The 19,593-nt window shown below is 36.4% G+C and overlaps 1 protein-coding gene across 2 annotated transcripts; it reads right to left on the reverse strand.

The window, feature by feature from the left end:
- Positions 1 to 337: 337 nt before the first annotated feature.
- Positions 338 to 19,450, reverse strand: smad4a (SMAD family member 4a). 2 transcript variants are annotated; one of them, XM_051686067.1, is made up of 12 exons: positions 19,178 to 19,450; positions 17,499 to 17,850; positions 15,426 to 15,600; positions 15,304 to 15,333; positions 10,659 to 10,868; positions 8,493 to 8,618; positions 8,207 to 8,314; positions 7,969 to 8,019; positions 7,693 to 7,876; positions 7,443 to 7,611; positions 5,155 to 5,293; positions 338 to 943 (listed from the first exon to the last, which is right to left on the reverse strand). In XM_051686067.1, exons 2-12 carry the CDS (start codon positions 17,736 to 17,738, stop codon positions 732 to 734), a joined length of 1,644 nt encoding a protein of 547 aa, XP_051542027.1. In that variant the 5' UTR covers positions 17,739 to 17,850; positions 19,178 to 19,450; the 3' UTR covers positions 338 to 731. The 2 variants fall into 2 exon arrangements, with proteins under 2 accessions (XP_051542027.1, XP_051542028.1); XM_051686068.1 differs by lacking the exon at positions 8,493 to 8,618.
- Positions 19,451 to 19,593: the final 143 nt, after the last annotated feature.

Genomic DNA, 19,593 nt, shown 5'->3' on the forward strand with positions numbered 1-19,593 from the left:
CATTAAGATGATGGCCAAAAACAAACAGTTTTAGAAGTAAAAACACTAGTCCAGGACATGAAGTCTGACCAGTAATTCTATTTCATCCATCGCTGCATTAGATTGATGACGACACCCTTTAGACATTTCACGATCTTTCTGGTTAAAAATTAAAAAATAGTGCACGCAAGGAAACAATTTCAGATAGCCATCTCTTGTAGACTGAAGTGAATGGCAGCATGCACTGAACAAATTTCTCAAACTTCTTCATGCAAAACACTTTTTATGCTTTAGACGTCTGAATTTGCATACCATACACTGCAAAAACTCAATCAGTATTTTTGTCTTGTTTTTAAGTAAAAAAAAGTTTTCTTTTTATTTTTATTTTTTTATAAAGGATTTTGATATTTTTACTGAAATACAAGACAAAATATTAAGAAAATGATTTTATGCTTGCAGTAGCCAATGCAACACATCACTCAGTTTTACTGGGGGTTTAAAAGATGTTAAATGTTATAAGAACAAATACAAAATATTTTTTCAATGAGAACCAGCAATAATGCAGGAACTGTCCATCCATCTCCATATGCTGAATATATCTTGGGTTACACAGACACCTTTCACACAGTAAAAGGTCAGCTTGTGCTCGTCTCTGCATTTATTCACACAGTTCAGTGGTATTGGGTTGTCTGGATGCCGTTGGAATGGTCACTCGGTCCAGTGTCTGTGTCAGGGGGTTTAAAATATCAGTCTCAGTCTAATGGTGTCGGGTCGGCAATGGGCATGGTGTGCAGAACCTCGTCCAGTAGCTGCAGTGCACGGTGCAGGTGAATCTCAATCCAGCAGGGCGTCTCTTTAATGCTCTGCCGTGGGTAATCTGGACCCCAGCCCTTGACGAAACTCATACGCAAGATGCAGAGGCGGCGGAGGTCGTCCACGCCGATACCAGCGGCCGCAGACAAACCTAAATGACAGTGTAAAATTGAGTGGTTGTCCTACATTGTGAGTAAACTTGTAAGGTGTAATACGCAACGGAGTGTCCGTAACTACAATATAGTAAAACCTCAAGTGCCTTATTGCTTTAATAAACAGTTACTACATAACAATATTACAAATACCCACATTAAATCAAACTTTAAGTTCCTGAAGTGTCATCCTTCCACTAGAAGGTCTATTTCTTCATATGTAAACCAATGTTAATGGGTGTTTCTTCAATTTCGGGTAATTTCATGTCTTAAATGTTTTTTTTTCCCTTTTTGTTGTACAAAAGGTCACATTAAAACAGACTTATTTATGTGTGAAAATTATTTCTCTAATTGTTTTCAAAAATTACGACTGTTCCACGGTTGTGGCGTCATTTCCCACCACGCCAAAATGTTTTACCCCTAATAAAAGTTTTGTTCAAAAGTTAGTGTGCTTGTTAACCAAGTGGACAAAAGTGTTAGTGAAGAGCATGCTTAAGATGAAACATGAGACAAAACAAAGAAATATCAAGGGAAATATCACTTTTTATTGACCGTCATTCAAGCTGTGATTGCCAAATGATGCAAAAAGTGTGAAAATATTATTTAATTGTGTGTATTTAGGACATATAAAATGTTTGCCATGAAATTGGTCTCAGCAAGACAAAAGAGTCTCATTTTATTTGAAAAAGGTTAGAAATGTCATTTCCATGAGCGTCATTTCCAGCACAAATTCTATTAAACTCAACACAGAATTTGAGATGTGCTGAAATGACATAAATCTCCTGTGATGCATGAACACACACTGTTGACATTGTTACTAGACAAATTAAATCAACTAGTAAGTGTGAAAAATATGTTTTAATAAAGACTTTACTTTCTAGAAGTCCACAGTGGCCTAGTTTCCATCCACCTTTCATGCTATTTTGTTATCGACAAAGTGAAAATACGTAAAAAAAAAAATGTGCGACATTTTCCGTCTTCTGCCCGTTTCCATTCAAATGGCCTTTTATCGACAAAAATGGTGTGCGTGATGATGTCATGCCTAAAAAAAACACTTTGTTGCATAAGTTTTGGTTTATCGCAAAAGAAATCTGCCTTTAAGCCATTTCCATACAGAAATGTGTGTTTATCGCTAATTCACCTCCTAGATGTCCCTAATTTAATTTAATGCTTTTTTCGTTTGGTAATTTATTTAATTTAATACAGGGAATTTTGCTGGCATTTTTTCAAAAGTATAAACAATAATTTAATAGAATCTTACTGTTCCAAAAAAGCACACCGAAGCTTTTCTCCTAGTATTGTGTATTTATTTTTAATTTAAAACATCTTTATGCACAGAAATGATATGTTTTTTGTATTGTGGGCTAATTTCGTGACTGCCGTCTATTATTTTGAATGGTGTGGAAAAGCAACTTTAATAAATAAACGGATGTCTACCGCAATTAAATTAATCGCAAACAGTGGCCATTCTTTTGTTCTCCTTGCACTTGTCGATGACCGGTGCATGATACGAGATATTTGTGTTGGCACTCCTGGAAGTGTCATGTTTGCAGATCAGATCTATATGCCGTTAAGATCAATCAATCACGTACAATAAATTGGCTTTGAAGGCTGTATACCTTGTCGTCATGATTAACACAGGCTAACGATTGAGGTAAACTCTGTCATGTGACACCACATTTTTGCGTTAATGCCAATGTTTCCAAACCAGTTTTTCGTGACATTTGAAGTATCGACATAGAGTTTATGCGCTAGAGTTAAACGGAATAATACTATGTCGACACTTGTGAAATTTTAGCGATAATTTGTGTTTCCATCAGCTGTATTTTGATGCGCTAAAACTTTTTCGCAAAGAAATCCTTGGATGGAAACGTAGTTAGTGATAAAAGTGCCCGAGACGAAGAAACGCAAATACTGTCCTTCAAAGTCTAAATGCAGTAACTACATCACAGAAACCACAAAAGTGGACTATAAAATAGTCTTCATTTTATCTGAGTATATCTGAGTCAAACCCGTCTGTCACGGGACAGATTATAGTCTAGGACAAGAGTTTCAAAACTTTTTGATGCCAAGAACCCCCAAATATGATGATCCCATTCCAGAAATATGAATGCAGCTATATCTATTTATATATAAACACCCTTTTATACAGTGTGAGAAAAATAATAAGTGCAATATTGTAAAGAAAACATGTCTGCAAAATTAAATAATTGGCTTTTATCTTATTGTTGTACTAAAGTCAAAAGAAATAATTCAAATATTATGTGGGAAATACATTGTGTTGACAGTTTATCTTTATTATTCCCACTATTTCAGTATTTTTGCCCAATCAGGGTTCCCACGCTTTTTAAGAAACTATTTTCCAGGACATTTTATGAGCCCAACCGGTGTAATATTCCGTATTCAACAGTTTAATTACATTTTATTATCAAAATGGTGTCTATTCAAATTAATTCATATCAAATGAAAATAGAATTAATTAAATTTTTTTACATTACATTGGATTCTTTTTTTATAGTAGTACATATAAACAATAGTATTATATATATATTTTTGTCCCATTTTATTTTGGCGTTTCTGTGCGTTTACTTTTTGACGGTAGTTTCTAACCTCCAGATAAGCAGTTCACTACATGACTGATTTAATGAAATACATATATAGTCTGTACACTTTACAGCGCTCTGTTCTCTACAAAACACAGAGCGTGTGATGATCATGATGCGGTGATTTCAGTGTATGAGCTGAAGGATTCACACATTCATTTTGAAGCATGCAGCACCTGCAGATTATTTATTTATTTTATTTAATCGCAGCTTTTGCCATTTAATAATCACCAGGGCTCAACAGTAAGGACTGCCCGATGGCCCGGGGCCAGTGTGAGAGAGAGATTCGGGCCAGTTGCTAGAACTGTCACTTGCCCGATCAGGCCAGTGCTGCATTTATAACATTAGTGCAAGAAAACAACAAGTGAGAGAGCACAAAAATTACACTGAGCGAACTAACCGACGAATGAGCGCAATTCTATTTAGCTCGCAAAGATGAGCAAGCACATAATATACTGGACGCGCCAAGGCACAGTCACATGCAGACACCGAGTGCACCCTCCTAGCACTGACCTCGCTCTTTTCCAAGTGTCTTAGCAGCAGCTATTACCAATGTGAAGAAAATAAAAGGGAAAAACCCACTTAATGAATTTCGTAGCGGGATTGCACGTCTTGTGCAACATTGTAAGTATCCCGCACATTCCGTGTTCACAGTGTGTGAAATCCCCACATTTTTCGTTTTTATATGTTGGTGAAAAGCAGTAATCCACACATTGCAACACAAGAAATCAACAGTTTCTTTCTATAGGACTGAAAATCCATGTCTCTCTGTGCATATGTCTCATCATCATCTCTCTACGAGCAGTTTAGACTGTTTATCGTGCATGTGCTCTCGTAAAGGGACAGAGCGCTAGTTTTAATCCTACTGTTAAAAAACAAACACATTATCTCTCATTAATTCTCCTTTAGAGATGAAGCGTCGAATGAAACGTAATACACTTTGTTAAACCCCAGTTATACACGTATCTGGAAATCACGAGCTGCTCAATATCCAAAATGTAAGTATAGATTTAATTAGGTTTGTTTCAAAACGTAATCATTAATTTGACATGATAATAGCGTTTGATATGAAAAGAAGCAAGATCACTATGACTATTAAGCTATTATTATCAGAGCTGTTCAGCTGCAGGGTGAAGATGAATATTCAAAACAGTCTACTTCACATGGGCAAAAGTTGCATGACAGCATGACTAAACGTGTTACCGAAAACCCATCACCTGCACAACAGAACTCTTCACTTAAAAACTCGTGTAAATGACTGGAAAACTGCATTGAAAGATAAAAGCAACCGTGGCAAGGAGAATGTCACCCCCTAGCAGACCCCAGTTTGAATACCCCTGGTCTAAGAGACACAGCTTCAATCACTACTGTTAATCTCAGAACTGCAGGGCAGAATAGTTATGTATGTGTGCTGTGCAGTGAAATACACAGTAGCTGGTGAACAGATGTTTCATATCATCGCTGTTACTAGCAAAACTGGAACGATGCCCAATCAGCATCCAGGACCGGAACTATTTTATAACCTAAGTAAACTGCATGAAGGCGGAGTCTCATATGTCATCTTTACTGCAGTTCTGAGTGAGAGTTGAGACTGGAGGAATACTCACTGATTGCAGGTGCGATTCCTCCCACAGATCCCGGGCCGGGGATGTTTCCTGCGACTGCTGCTGCCTGCGCTGCAGCCGCTGCCTGTGCTGTAGCCGCCTGCTGTTGCATCTGTCTGTGACACTGACGCAAATCAAACACCTGCAGAAGACGAGCAAATCAGGTGACACTCAGAATCATACAGACTGATTAGATGAATACTGTACGAGGTTAGCGAATAACTATGTTACCGTAATTGTTTTGCCGATTAACAAAAGTCTATTTCAGGCCAAACATTTACAGACAGCCTCGTCAATAAGTCAATGCACATTTCTGTTTTAAATTATCTTTTGAAGTAAATATCAGGGCTGCACAATTATGACAAAGATAATAACTGTCAATTATTTCCCTTGATATTGTAATCGAGATTATTAATTCTGTTAAATACAATCTGCATTCAAAAACCTATTCTTTAGTGCAACTGCATGCCATATTCTTTATTTAGTCTACACATTAAAAACAATATAACATTTTGTAGATTTTCCAACAAAATAAGCACAGAAAATGCCAAAATCTGCCCATTCTGTCTGGGCCTAGACTAAACGAAACACTCTGAATTATCGTTGCATTCATGCACACAACAGACATTTTTCTAATTAGTTACAATGCTCAATATTGCAAAAAAAAAACAACACATATTGTAAATAGAAAATGTATACACAAATGGAGTATACCTAAAAGGAAATTCTGTAATTGACACTTTTCACAATTAATTGCAGAAACTGTGATTGAAATCTTGTTTATTTTGATTAATTGTGCAGCCCTAAAAAATATACGAATATGAAAGTCCATGTGTGAAAATTATTTTATTTTGCATTTTTCTTCATACATTTCTTTCATAATGATTATCAGCATAACTTGACTGAAAAGTTGAACTGAAAAATGCAGACTCTAATTTCTTAATTTTACATCATATCTTCTCTTAAAAAATGTTTTAACAACTTCTAGGTTTATCCCCTTAAACTCTGGAGCATTTTTGGGCTGCAACCAGCAAGTTTTCACACTCAAATTTAAAAGCTCCCCATTCACACATACTGTGCACTAATTGCAAAAAATTGCTCTAATTATTCATAAAACTCCCCCAAATAAAATAAAGACTCAAATTATTCATAAATAATATTGTATGTGTTTATAATGTTATGAAAAGCAAAGTTTTTAAAATAAATAAATAAAAATAAATGTTTGTCCTAAATTTGTAAGCATGTAATTCTAATTCTGTTCACTCAACCTCACTTTGAAAAGTCTCATTTTATTCCACTAGATGGTAGAAAGCACTAGGAAAAAACAATTCTCTATCACATTCCATCACAATATACAGATCTGAAATGTAGGTGGCGCTCTAACGCATCTTAGCCCTCACTGATGTGCTCGTCCATAGACATTCAGTCTATTTTTCAGTTCAAGCACCACCCTCATTATTTCATTGAATATCTCGGCCTCTGAGTGGACTAGAAGATCAATCTAGGTGTCATTCAGAAGCCGATGATTTAAAACATTTCATCATCAATAGTCGGAAACATATTTTTCTGATGGTTTGTTTAGCATGCTTTTCCTTCTGGATGGCATATTTTATTCTGGACATCTAAGATATAACATAAGATTATTCACACAATCAAGCTCACAGTCAAGTAAACAATGGCTCATTTTTTAGAGAACTTCCTAAGGTAAAAGCAGATATAAAGCTATTTAGCTATTTGGGGCTAACAGCAGCAGTTATCAGAGCATAAAAGAGACGTTTATATTTGATGACTTACAGAAATCATATTTCACTTTGTGATTCTTTTGAAGATCTTTTAAACTGTGATATTAGTGCAACAAAATAAACTGTACAGTCACAATCCTGAGAATGAGAGCTTTCATTTGATATATGATTTGTCCATTTATGTGCTATGTGCCTTTTATTTTCATATAATTATTTCTACCCCCCCCTTACCTCTAGGGGGCGCTTATGTTCAACGCGAATGTTTTGAGGCCTTATTTTGTTATTTTAAGTAACATAAATGCAGAAGAGAAAAGAACTCTGAAAAGTTCAGATTCTAAGCTTTCAAATGATACAAAGACTTTAACGTTCGAAGCGTAAACTTTTTTCCCGATATAGCACACCCTTTGGACCCGCCGGCGTGTCCACTAGAGTTTAAGTGGTTAAATTAGATTTTAAATTCCAGATTTTCAGTGTAGTCTCACACTTTTGAACCTGCCCTATAGAGATCTACACTGATAATTGAAAACACCTTATCAATCTTGTTCTTACCTTGATGTATGCACTGGGGTAAATCTTGTGTACAGCATCGCCAGGAGCACGACCGGCCTCCCGGTCCAAATAGTAGCTCTGGACAAAGACAGCATGATCGCTAAGACAACGAACCCACACGTCTCCCTCACCCTTACACTCCAGCTGGACGCCTTTCCCGATGTGGAGCCTGAAAACAGACATGCATCAAATCAAATTAACTCAAACAATTAATTAGCTTCAATAATCATTATAGACTGTGACAGCTCACCGTGCCCTCTCAATGGCCTCCGTTCTGTGGACATTACTCAGCTGACCGAGGCAGAACCGATCTCCTCCAGAGGGGTCCACATACCCGTCCACAGTGACGATTGGACAGGAGGAGGGAACCTTAAAGGTCTCGCCCACCTGAACGTCCATCTCAAAATAAGCGATGGAGCACCAGTACTCAGGAACTACCAAAGAAGAGAAGATCATGAGAGTAAAAACAGAAAGAGTTCAAACGTGTCACATGAGGTGATGTTCTGCAACAGGATGAAAGTCTTACCAGGGTGGTTGGATATCGGTGGCTGAAATGCTATTTCATTGTGAACAGGCCCTGAGGAGGATATTCATGAAGATTATGAGAATGTCCACACAAATGCTCTGCAAATAATTTTCTGCAGGGATGCATGAAATATCAATGATATCGGGTATCTGTCAAAATACTGGAAGTAACATGACAACACTGAAATCGGCCAAAATTACTAAATCAGCACATCCTCAGTTATCTGTTTCCCACTTACAGTAGTGTGCTGGATGGGCCATGGGTGGATGATGCTGAAGATGCCCGTTCTGATGATAAGGCACACTAGGGGTGAAGTTACTGTTCCTCGTCCAGGTGGAGGTGGCATCTGACAGACAGAAGAAGAGAGAAAACTCATCTTACATTGCACATATAAGGTTATTTCCTTGCTGGCTTGTTGTTTGTGATCTGAAAGGCAATAGTGAATGAGGAGATGGTGTGGAGTGATGATGTAGGAGATGCTGAAAAGCCTTCAGACTCTACAGGAGCTGCTGATGGAGGCTTACTGTGATGGTATGTGGAGGTCTGGCCTGGGGGGAAACCATTCTGCTGTGAGCCCTGAGCTGTGCCTGAAGATATCTGAAGAAGGCCCTCAGTGCTATGAGTTCCTGAGAGAACACTACTGGACTGAGCTGAGGAGAGAGGGAGGACGGGGTGGAAACGAGCATGCACACATGAACACACACACACAAACCTTTCAATACTAAGGCTGGCCGGTATAACCAAATCTTATCATGGTAACAGCGTGCATGACGGTATACAGTGCCAAGAAAAAGTATGTGAACCCTTTGGAATTAACTGGCTTTATGCATTAATTGGTCATAAAATGTGATCTCATCAGACAAACACAAAGTGCTTAAGCTAACAACACAAACAATTATAATCTTTCATGTCTTTATGAAACACATCCCATTAAACATTCACAGTTCAGTGGAAAAGTGAACCCCTAGGCTAATGACGCCAACAAAAGCTAATTAGAGTCAAGAGTTGGCAAACCTGGCATCCAGTTAATGAAACGAGATTGTAGGTGTGTGTTAGAGCTACTTTGACTTATAAAAAGAACTCAAACATTTAGAGCTATTCACAAGAAGCATCCGCTGATGTGGACCATGCCTTGCAAAAAAGATCTCGTAAGACCTACGATCAAGAATTGTTGCTTTGCGTACAGCTGGAAAGGGTTACAAAGTTATCTGGAAGAACTTAGATATTCATCTGTCCACAGTTAGACAAACTGTCTATAAATGGAGATGATTTAGTACTATAGGTACTCTCTCTAGAAGTGGCCGTCCAGCCAAGATGACTCAAAGAGCACACCACAGAATGCACAGTAGAAGTTGGGTGATGCAGCATGACAATGACCCTAAACATTGAAGTAAATCCACTACAGAAGTACTTGGAGTGTCCCAGTCAGAGCCCAGACCTTAACCCAATAGAGATGATGTGGAATGACCTCAAGAGAGCCGTTCACACCAGACATCCTCAGAATATGACTGATCTGAAGCAGTTCTGTAAGGAAGAATGGTCCAAAATTCCTTCTGAACGTTGTGCAGGTCTAATCCGCAGCTACCGGAAACCCTTGGTTGAGGTTATTGCTGCCAAAGGAGGATCGACCAGTTATTAAATCCAAGGGTTCACTTACTTTTTCCACAGCACTGGGATGTGTATAATAAAGACATGAAAGATTATAATTGTTTGTGTTGTTAGATTAATCACATTGTGTTTGTCTATAATTGTGACTTTGATGAAGATGAGATCACATTTTATCACCATTTAATAAAAACCAGCTAATTCCAAAGGGTTCACATACTTTTTCTTGCCACTGTTGTACTTTTGCTGGAAATTCAACAAAAATAATTTATATATGAAATAACTGGTGGTAATATATATATTTTTTGGATAATCTAATAAATTAAATACTTGACATATGAATTGTACTTGGTCTCAATTGATTATTTTCTCTATTTATTTGGAACGTGATTGGTGCAAACCAATACGGGGCTCAATAGTGATGGCCCAAGGACTGTCACTTGGCCAGTTGGGCCATTTTCGAGTTGTTGCTAAATGTAGTATGTCATCGTTTTTCAGTAAAGCTAGTTTATTACAAAGAAAATAGGACCCACTTTATATTAGTTGCCTTTAACTACTATGTACTTAAGCATTTGATACAATGTACTTATTATGTACATACGTGTTGTTGCATTGTACTTATTTAAAGTAGCTGCATTTAATTACATCTGTAGTAACCTTACCTCTAATCCAAAACCTAACCCTAATCCAGAGCCCTTACCCTAATTTTAACCCTACCCCTACTTCTAAATCTATACTTTGTACCTCAGCCTCAGTAGCGGTAAATTAATCTTGTGAGAATTTAAAAAAAAAAAAACATGTAGTTACACAATAAGTACATTGTATTGTATGTATTTTAATATTAGTAACTCTGTATTTTCATATTACTCCAAGTTTATCTATCATTCTCACATGTAAATAATGAACAAATATATGTCCTGCAGTCTAAACAGTATAGCACAATTTCTACCGTCACACTGTAAATATAGTCATATCGCTCAGCCCTTTAAAACACCAATGGAGAACATGACACCTGCACAAATGGGAAAGCTTTTCAGCATGGCCTATGATGTTAAAGGATATAAAGGAGAGACAGTGTGTCATACTTGTGGATCCCACAGCGATACTGGAGAAGGCAGACGTGGAGGCTGATGTGTTGCCCTCTGCTGGTGGCAGCATCGCTGGTGTGTTGAAGGGCTCTTGGGTCACCGGTCTGGACGGAGGGTGTTGAATCGTCTGAATGTGACCCTCAGTGCTCGGCAGAGACTGCTGACCATCATAATCATACTCGTCCTTTACCATCAGGGATGGCGGACCTAAAAACAGCCACAGGAACACATCATATAAACATTTAAAGTCAGCATGAAGCAGCATTTCCAACCCATTTTACTTCCATAACTTGATATCACAACTCTGAGTGAAACAGGATAAAAATGTAGGACGGGACTTGATATTATCTAACCAGAATTGACTGGATGGTGAAAAGTGGACGTGTCATACCAGAATGGAGTGAGAGGTGAATGTGAGTTTGCAGAGTATTGTGGAGGGCTGAAACACTGCCTGCACACACTTTTGAGAAGGTCAAGTTTACCCTCCAGAGCATCAACATCTCAATGCTAACTTTTTTCAAATCTATAGTTTTTTGCTAGTAATGCCACAAACATTGAGCAACAGTACAATACTGCATTAACTACTGGCAACAGTGATGTCACTAGGGGTGTGCAGTGAAGCTATTATCTGTATTTGTTTTTCTGTATCTGTTCATATGACAAAATTATCTGTCTCTGTCTTCGGATAGAACCGGTTGTGGGCGGGGCTTAAACCAGAAGTGCATCAAAACTAAAGGAAACGCCCATTTTTTATGTTGTTTATAGTTTCTATTAATAAAATATGTCTTGTATGTCTTTTCATAATAATAGCCTAATAATAATAATTATTATATAACTTTTATTTAAAAATATATTTTATTCTTTTTTTTCTTACCAGATGAAGCTGAATTTGTAGGCTACATTAACTGTGGAATATGTTGTGGTTTCTCCAGGTATTTCAGATATTAATATCTGCATGCAACATAATTTTCGTTTGTCTGTGCATGTATAACAACATTATTCTGAAGGCAGGAGGTGACGAGCAAAATGTGGAATGTGAAGCACACATTTTGCAGTGAATAATAAATACAAATTCAAACATTAAAAGAAATGAAAATAAAATCAATACAGCCTACAAACTGGTAAAAGTCCCTAAATCTGTCAGGCATTTTTACGATAAGACCATTATTTAGTTAAATAATAATAATAAAGTTAAATTTATATAGCACCTTTACAGAGGTAGCACAGTTTAAAGAAGAAGAAGAAAAAAAGACAGAGCATGTTTCAGTTTCTTCGTTTTACATAAGGAGGAATATTCCTAATAGATGAATACTCTATGGAGCATTTTATCTTTATTTTCGGAATAAAGTCTTAACCAGATAATCTCCTTAATCGCTGATGCGAATATAAATGTGGTCAACTTTAATAGATGGATAGACGAGCTCCGATGTGAAATCACTTCAGGTCAGGATTTAACATCGCGCTCAGGTTTAGACTATAAATAAATACATGAGAATCACGTGTGAATCGTGTGATACATTAACAAAAACATTTCAATAAGTGGAAAGTGTATATGATATCGTACCTTAATGTTACACTTGATAAGCTCAAGACGTGCACGATTAACAGAGACCGCAAACGGAGTCGAGATCGTGCACATCCGATCTGAAATCACAACGTGCACATTTTCATTCATAAGGTTTACACTTTAGAAATGTTGGCTAAACAGATTCATAAATTCGTTGTAATTTTGTATGTTTATTTCAAATGTCGCTTTATCCTTGTGCCTCTTGGATAATCAGTCATACAAATATTTTTGATATTATTCGGATGAATCCGTTATTCGTTTTGAAGTCATTATTCGTGCCTTTCCGAATAAGGTACTCAGCTTTGGGCACATCACTAGTTGTCACAGTACCAAAATTTCAGTAGTCGGTACTGATACCAGTGAAATTTCACGGTTCTCTATACCAGTTTCGATACCACAGAAAAAATTTGCTAATATGATAATGTGCTATAGTTAAATTTCAATGTAAATAATAAATTAAAAGATGCATGTTTCGGGGGCCTGGGTAGCTCAACGAGTATTGACGCTGACTACCACCCCTGGAGTCGCGAGTTCGAATCCAGGGTGTGCTGAGTTACTCCAGTCAGGTCTCCTAAGCAACCAAATTGGCCCGGTTGCTAGGGAGGGTAGAGTCACATGGGGTAACCTCCTCGTGGTCGCTATAATGTGGTTCTCGCTCTCCGTGGGGTGTGTGGGGAGTTGTGTGTGGATGCCGCGGAGAATAGCTTGAAGCCTCCACGTGCACTATGTCTCCGCGGTAACGTGCTCAACAAGACACATGATAAGATGCGTGGATTGACGGTCTCAGACGCGGAAGCAACTGAGATTCGTCCTCCACCACCCGGACTGAGACGAGTCACTACGCCACCACGAGGACTTAGAGCACATTGGGAATTGGGCATTCCAAATTTGGGAGAAAAGGAGAGAAAATCCAAAAAAAAAAAAAAAAGAAAAAGATGCATAATTCCTTCAAGCGTTTTTAACACAGTTTTATTTTTTCCCCAAACCCTTTTTCTTTAATAATTTTTCCAGAATTCCATGTTTTAAAAGTTTAATTTCATTATCAAAATGGTGTCTAATCAAAAAGTTTTACTTAAAACTTTTAAACACTTTTAAAAAGTAAAAAATAGAACAATTACTCACCAACATACCATTGCATTTTTTAACAAACTTTTATTCAGTACAAAAGCACTTTTGCTTGTGATATACTGCTTAATTTTTCATCATTATTACAATCATTATTCATTAATTATTATAATAATAATTATTATTATTTATTATTATTATTTCTACATTGAGGATTACATTTTACTATACAGTTATAATATATTTCTGTTGCAATTTCTTCACTTTCAGGCATTTAGCTTTTATTATGAATCAATCGTGCTTTTATTTTGACGTGTATTTTTGACAGAAGTTTAACTGATCTGGATAAATAGTTCACTACATGGCCCAGTGTGATCGTTAAAGCGCACATGCTGTGATTTAATTATACATATGATATAAAAATAACACTTCAGAGTGGATTAGTGCTCTGCTCTGTCATCTCTCACACAACGTGAATGATTCTCATAGTCTCCAGTGTATGAGCGGTCTGCTTCACACGTTCATTTAAAGCTCATGCAGCTCATACAGACTAAGATTGCAGCATTTCACGGTTTAATAATCACACTAGAACATATCACGATTTTAATTTGATTAGTTGTGCATTTCAGGGTAAAAGGAGTAACAGAGCACATGCTCATATAAGCATGTGTGAGTATTTGAAAGCAGTCGTGTGTCAGTAAGACAGTGTGCGGTTACCGAATTAAGTCGGCGCTCGGTACTACCGGTCCTGTAGAATCACTGGTATTGTTAAATCTTTTTTATTTTAGTACTGACTTGGTACCGAAGTACCGGTGCTTCTGACAACACTAACTGGCAAGATTTTAGAAAGGCTGCATTTCCATCAAGAGGTATTTTACCCCAAAACCAAGAGAAAGAAATTATATATTGCATATAGAAAATGAAGAAAAACAATGGGAATAGTAAAGGTAAAATAAAGAATTTAGGAGTGTTTGACGTCTTCAACTCTGGGGCATTTTTGGGCTGCTGCCTGCAATTATTCACACTCAAATTTAAAAGCTCACATTTACACAATGTGGACTAACTGCACAAAATTATCCTTCTCCCCCAATTAAAAATAAAACTCAAATTATTCATAAATAATATTGTATATGTTTACAATCTTATGATGAATGTTTTTTGCTGTTGTCCTAACTTTGTATGCAATTCTGGTTCTGTAACCACCTGATCTCCCTACAAAACATCTATTTTTTTCTCTATCACATTCCATCACAATATACAGATCTGAAATGTAGGTGGCGCTCTAACGCATTTTAGTCCTCACAGATGTGCTCGTCCATAGACATTCAGTCTAATTTTCAGTTCAAGCACCACCCTCATTATTTCATTGAATATCTCGGCCTCTGAGTGGACTAGAAGCTCAATCCAGGTGTCATTCAGAAGCCGATGATGTATAACATTTTATCAATAGTCAATAACATATTTCTGATGATTTGTTTAGCATGCTTTTCCTGCTGGACTGCATATTTTGTTCTGGACATCTAACATATAACATTGGATTATTCACACAAGCATACTCACAGTAAAAAAAAAAATTTGTGGCTTACAGCAGCAGTTATCAGAGCATAAAAGAGACGTTTGTATTTAATGTCTTACAGAAATCATATTTCACTTTGTGATTCTTTTGAAAACTTCCTTCGAACTGTGGTATAAGGGCAACAAAATAATAAAGAATGAGAGCTTTCATTTGATATATGACTTGTCTATTTACATGCTATTTGAAAGCCTATAAATATATTTATTTTATCTGGGGTTAATTACGAGCAGGACATTTTCTTGACAGGCTTTATTAGATTCACCCGTATTGGGCTATAGGTTGAAATTATCCAATGGCTTGCACTGCCTATGTAACATCAGGTGAATAGGGAAGACGTTTCAGACTTTGGAACAAGACATCTTCTCTTCAACATAAGAGAAAAACTATTAATAAAACAATAAAGAAAGTCTTTTTCAAGAGAGAGTGTTACTCACCTGAGCATGATAGTGTAAGTCCAGATAAGTCTAGGAGAAAACACAGACAAGGTGAATTACAAATAAAGGTGATGATGAATGGTGCTCACACAACAAAAGCAATAGATGAATCTGAAACTGACCTATTCCTGGAGACACCACCCGCTCGTAATGGTAGGGGTTCACGCACACGCTGTCACATTTCAGGTCAAAGGCAAACTGGCAGTACTTGACATGCTTCAACTCGTTCTTATGAAGGTCTGGCCATCGCCATAACCGTGCGTAAATGACATGAGGAAACCCTTTACGCCCAGCCACCTAAACACAGAGAGGACAAGTGTCAAAAAAACAAAACAAGAGGCATATATTCACAAGAGCATAGCACAAATCAAGATATTGTGGGTTGGGGTTGTGGTCATAGCTCTATAAGTCCCCTAAAATTACTTCAAGCACTGAAGCATAAGCCTTTGGATCTAATGTTTTAACCCTCCTAGGGTCTTCGGTCATTTTTGACCAGAATCACTTTTGGGTCAATAATGTAACTTTGTGTAAAGTTTTAAAAACAAATCATTATTTTGTCATCATGAAATTGTAATATTTTGATATTTTTATGAAAAGGCACATTTGGTTCAGGTCATTTGGTGTAAACATTTGAAACCTTTTTTTCAAGACAGCTATGCCAGCTACATTCAGACAGCGGACACACTGCACTTTTCCATGATACAAATGTTTAATTGGTATATGTATAATTCTGCTTATTTTTTTTAGGTTTCAACTTGTTAATTTGTGTTGAAATGTTGAATTTCCATCAGTGACAGCTCGTATTATTACACATGCAAGTTCATAACATTACAACTGAACTTTTTATAATTAATTTGCCATCCTATATTTTTTAGAGGCTTAAATGTGATTAAAATAGTTGTAAACGTAATATAAAATAAAACATACTGTTTCACATGTATATGTGTGTACAGTTACTTTTTAACCACTCCACGGGTTTAATATTAGCAAACTATAGTTTTGGCAAGTCGTTTAGGATATCTACTTTGTGCATGATGCGAGTAATGTTTCCAACTATTGTTTAAAGACAGACTGTTTCACTTTTAATTGACTATATCACAATTCCAGTGGGTCAGAAGTTTACATACACTAAGTTAACTGTGCCTTTAAGCAGCTTGGAAAATTCCAGAAAATGATGGCAGGATCTGGTTCATCCTTGGGAGCAATTTCCAAACACCTGAAGGTACCACGTTCATCTCGTTCAATAGTACGCAAGTATAAACACCATGGGACCACGCAGCCATCATACCGCGCAGGAAGGAGACACATTCTGTCTCCTAGAGATGAACGTAGTTTGGTGTGAAAAGTGCAAATCAATCCCAGAACAACAGCAAAGGACCTTGTGAAGATGCTGGAGGAAACAGGTAGACAAGTATCTATATCCACAGTAAAACGAGTCCTATATCGACATAACCTGAAACACTGCTCAGCAAGGAAGAAGCCACTGCTCCAAAACCGCCATAAAAAAGCCAGACTACAGTTTGCAAGTGCACATGGGGACAAAGATCTTACTTTTTGGAAAAATGCCCTCTTGTCTGATGAAACAGTAATGTAACTGTTTGGCCATAATGACCATCGTTATGTTTGGAGGAAAAAGGGTGAGGCTTGCAAGCCAAAGAACACCATCCCAACTGTGAAGCATGGGGGTGGCAGCATCATGTTGTGGGGGTGCTTTGCTGCAGGAGGGACTGGTGCATGTCATGTTTTTCATTGTTAAAACAGTCAAATCGATAGGATATTTCTCCCCGTTTTTCTCATAGGAATTAATGAGTAACAATGGTAACGGGTCTTTGCTTTCCCCCATGAGTGGGTGGGGCTTCCTTGCCGACTGTACGCTTCAACTTATAGAAGTACAGCTTTTTACTGTACAAAAGTTTCAAAAATTTGCAAACTAATGGTAAAATTGAGAAACTGACATGTAAATAAAATCAAAATAGCATAAAATCCCTAAAGATGTGCACAATTTTATGTAATGTTATTACTTCAGGGAAGAAGAAATGGTATCATTACCATCATCAAAAACAAAAGTTACACATTTGCTCTTTCCGGTCAAAAATGACCAGAAGGACCATAGGAGGGTTAAAGATAATTAAAAACAAATTCACTCAAGTGTGTCCAAACTTTTAAATGGTAGTATACACGATCTAGCCATATACCTGCAGTCGTCCGTCTAGTGTGCGCTGTATGGTGACACATTTGCTGGGATGAGCGCCGTTAGTGGTGATGGCCGTGATGAGAGAATCCAACTCGTCTTTCTTCTCCTTCAGTTTCTTAACCAGACTCTCGATGGCCCGTTTAGCGAACGTCTCGCTCTCGCCGCCCTGTCTGTGACACATCAGACTGTGGACGATGCTCAAACAGGCATCGTTACTGGTCGGTGTGTTTGTAATGGACATCGTGCGCTCTGAGAGGCAACCGTGTGTCTTTTCAAACGTGTTTAAGCAACCTATCAGCAAGAGTTCAGCATTAACACACTGTTGTCTGTACAGGGTCCATTCACACTGTCCCCTGTGGAAAGAATTGACATGACCTGTTAAAACAGCCTGAATGCTAACTGCCATACAAAGCCAAACTGTTATCAGGGTATTGTTTTCAAATGTTTATGTCACATAGCAGGGTGTTGATTACATATATAAGCGATTTTTCATATACCAGGGTATTGATTTCTATTGATAATGGAGCTTATTTAACATATAGGACATTAAAAGGGACTTTTGTTATATATTTGTGTATTGATTGCATAAATAAGAGCATCTGTTCATATATCAGCGTACTGATTTTATACATAAAGTAATTGTTTCTTATAACACGGTATCAATTTAGATTTATATAGATAAAGGGAGTTTATTTCACATGCATAAGGGACTTTGTATAACATGTTTGGGTGTTGATTGCATGTATAAGAGGATCTTTTCATTAAGCAGTGTACTAACTATAATATATATATATATATATATATATATATATATATATATATATTAAATTATAAGTAAATTTGTACTCTGATTAATATAAATAAATAAATTATTAGCCTGATTAATTATATATAAATTAGTATCCTAATTATATATATAAATTAATAACCTGATTAATTATATATATATATATATATATATATATATATATATATATATATATATATATATATATTAAATTATAAGTAAATTTGTACTCTGATTAATATAAATAAATTATTAGCCTGATTAATTATATATAAATTAGTATCCTAATTATATATATAAATTAGTAACCTGATAAATTATATATATATATTTAAATTAGTGCCCTGATTAATTATATATATATATATATATATTTAAATTAGTACCCTGATTAACTAATATATATATATATATATATATATAAATTTGTACCCTCATTAATTTATATATATATATATATATATATATATATATATATATAAATTAGTACCCTCATTAATTTATATATATATATATATATATATATATATATATATATATATATATATATATTATTTATAAGGGTATTGATTTCATATACCAGGGCAGGGAATTTCTCTTATATTTTGGATAAAATTTTATATATAGTTATAAATAGGATAAAATACGTGAAATCGGGCTGCTTATGTTCACCTAGGACATGAATGATGATTTTAATGAAAATGTCAAAACCAAGCAAATAAATCTAACAGACTTTTAATAATTTTAGTTTGAGTGAATGTAAACAACATGATGTGTGTGTTAGCACAATCTGCTACATATTAGCGGATCATGAGCGCTCCGGTCAGACTTTAACTATCAATAAAAACAGATAGAAACATTTTAAGCGTTTAAGTAAGTATACAATGCAATACCTGGTTTGTCTCCTGTTGATCAATTTCTCTGTATTTGTCCAAATTCTAGTTTTCTGGCGTGACACTTTTTAGCGGCTAACGCGTTGGACACAGACTAACGGATATTTGAAACAATTTAAAAAGACAGAAGACGCGAAGAGTTGAGCATTTGAGCAATAACAATGACAAACAGTGAGAAGAGTAAAAGATGTTATTAACAAAAATGCGAATAAAGTCACGGTGAGAGACAGTAATAAACAAACGATAATTCTCACGCTCAGCTGCGCAATATGGAGCCCTGCGCATGCGCACTCCTCTGACCCGCGCACGCGCACTCATACATTCCTACACTATTGTGGAGCATCAGTGGCGCTTTCCGAATCAGCGGCATTTAAGATTAAGCTTTAACCCTTGTGAGTCAATTTAAAAAAAGTTAC

The sequence above is a fragment of the Myxocyprinus asiaticus genome, chromosome 43 (assembly GCF_019703515.2).
Source record: "Myxocyprinus asiaticus isolate MX2 ecotype Aquarium Trade chromosome 43, UBuf_Myxa_2, whole genome shotgun sequence".
Taxonomy (NCBI): Eukaryota; Metazoa; Chordata; class Actinopteri; order Cypriniformes; family Catostomidae; genus Myxocyprinus; species Myxocyprinus asiaticus.

What these genes read in the sequence shown, in the direction of transcription:
- smad4a (XM_051686067.1), bottom strand. Translation starts at nt 17,738, where the DNA reads ATGTCCATTACAAACACACCGACCAGTAACGATGCCTGTTTGAGCATC. An exon ending in CACTAGACGGACGACTGCAG is followed by an intron (nt 15,601 to 17,498) that starts GTATATGGCTAG and finishes CTCTGTGTTTAG; the next exon opens with GTGGCTGGGCGTAAAGGGTT. An exon ending in GGTGGTGTCTCCAGGAATAG is followed by an intron (nt 15,334 to 15,425) that starts GTCAGTTTCAGA and finishes GTTTTCTCCTAG; the next exon opens with ACTTATCTGGACTTACACTA.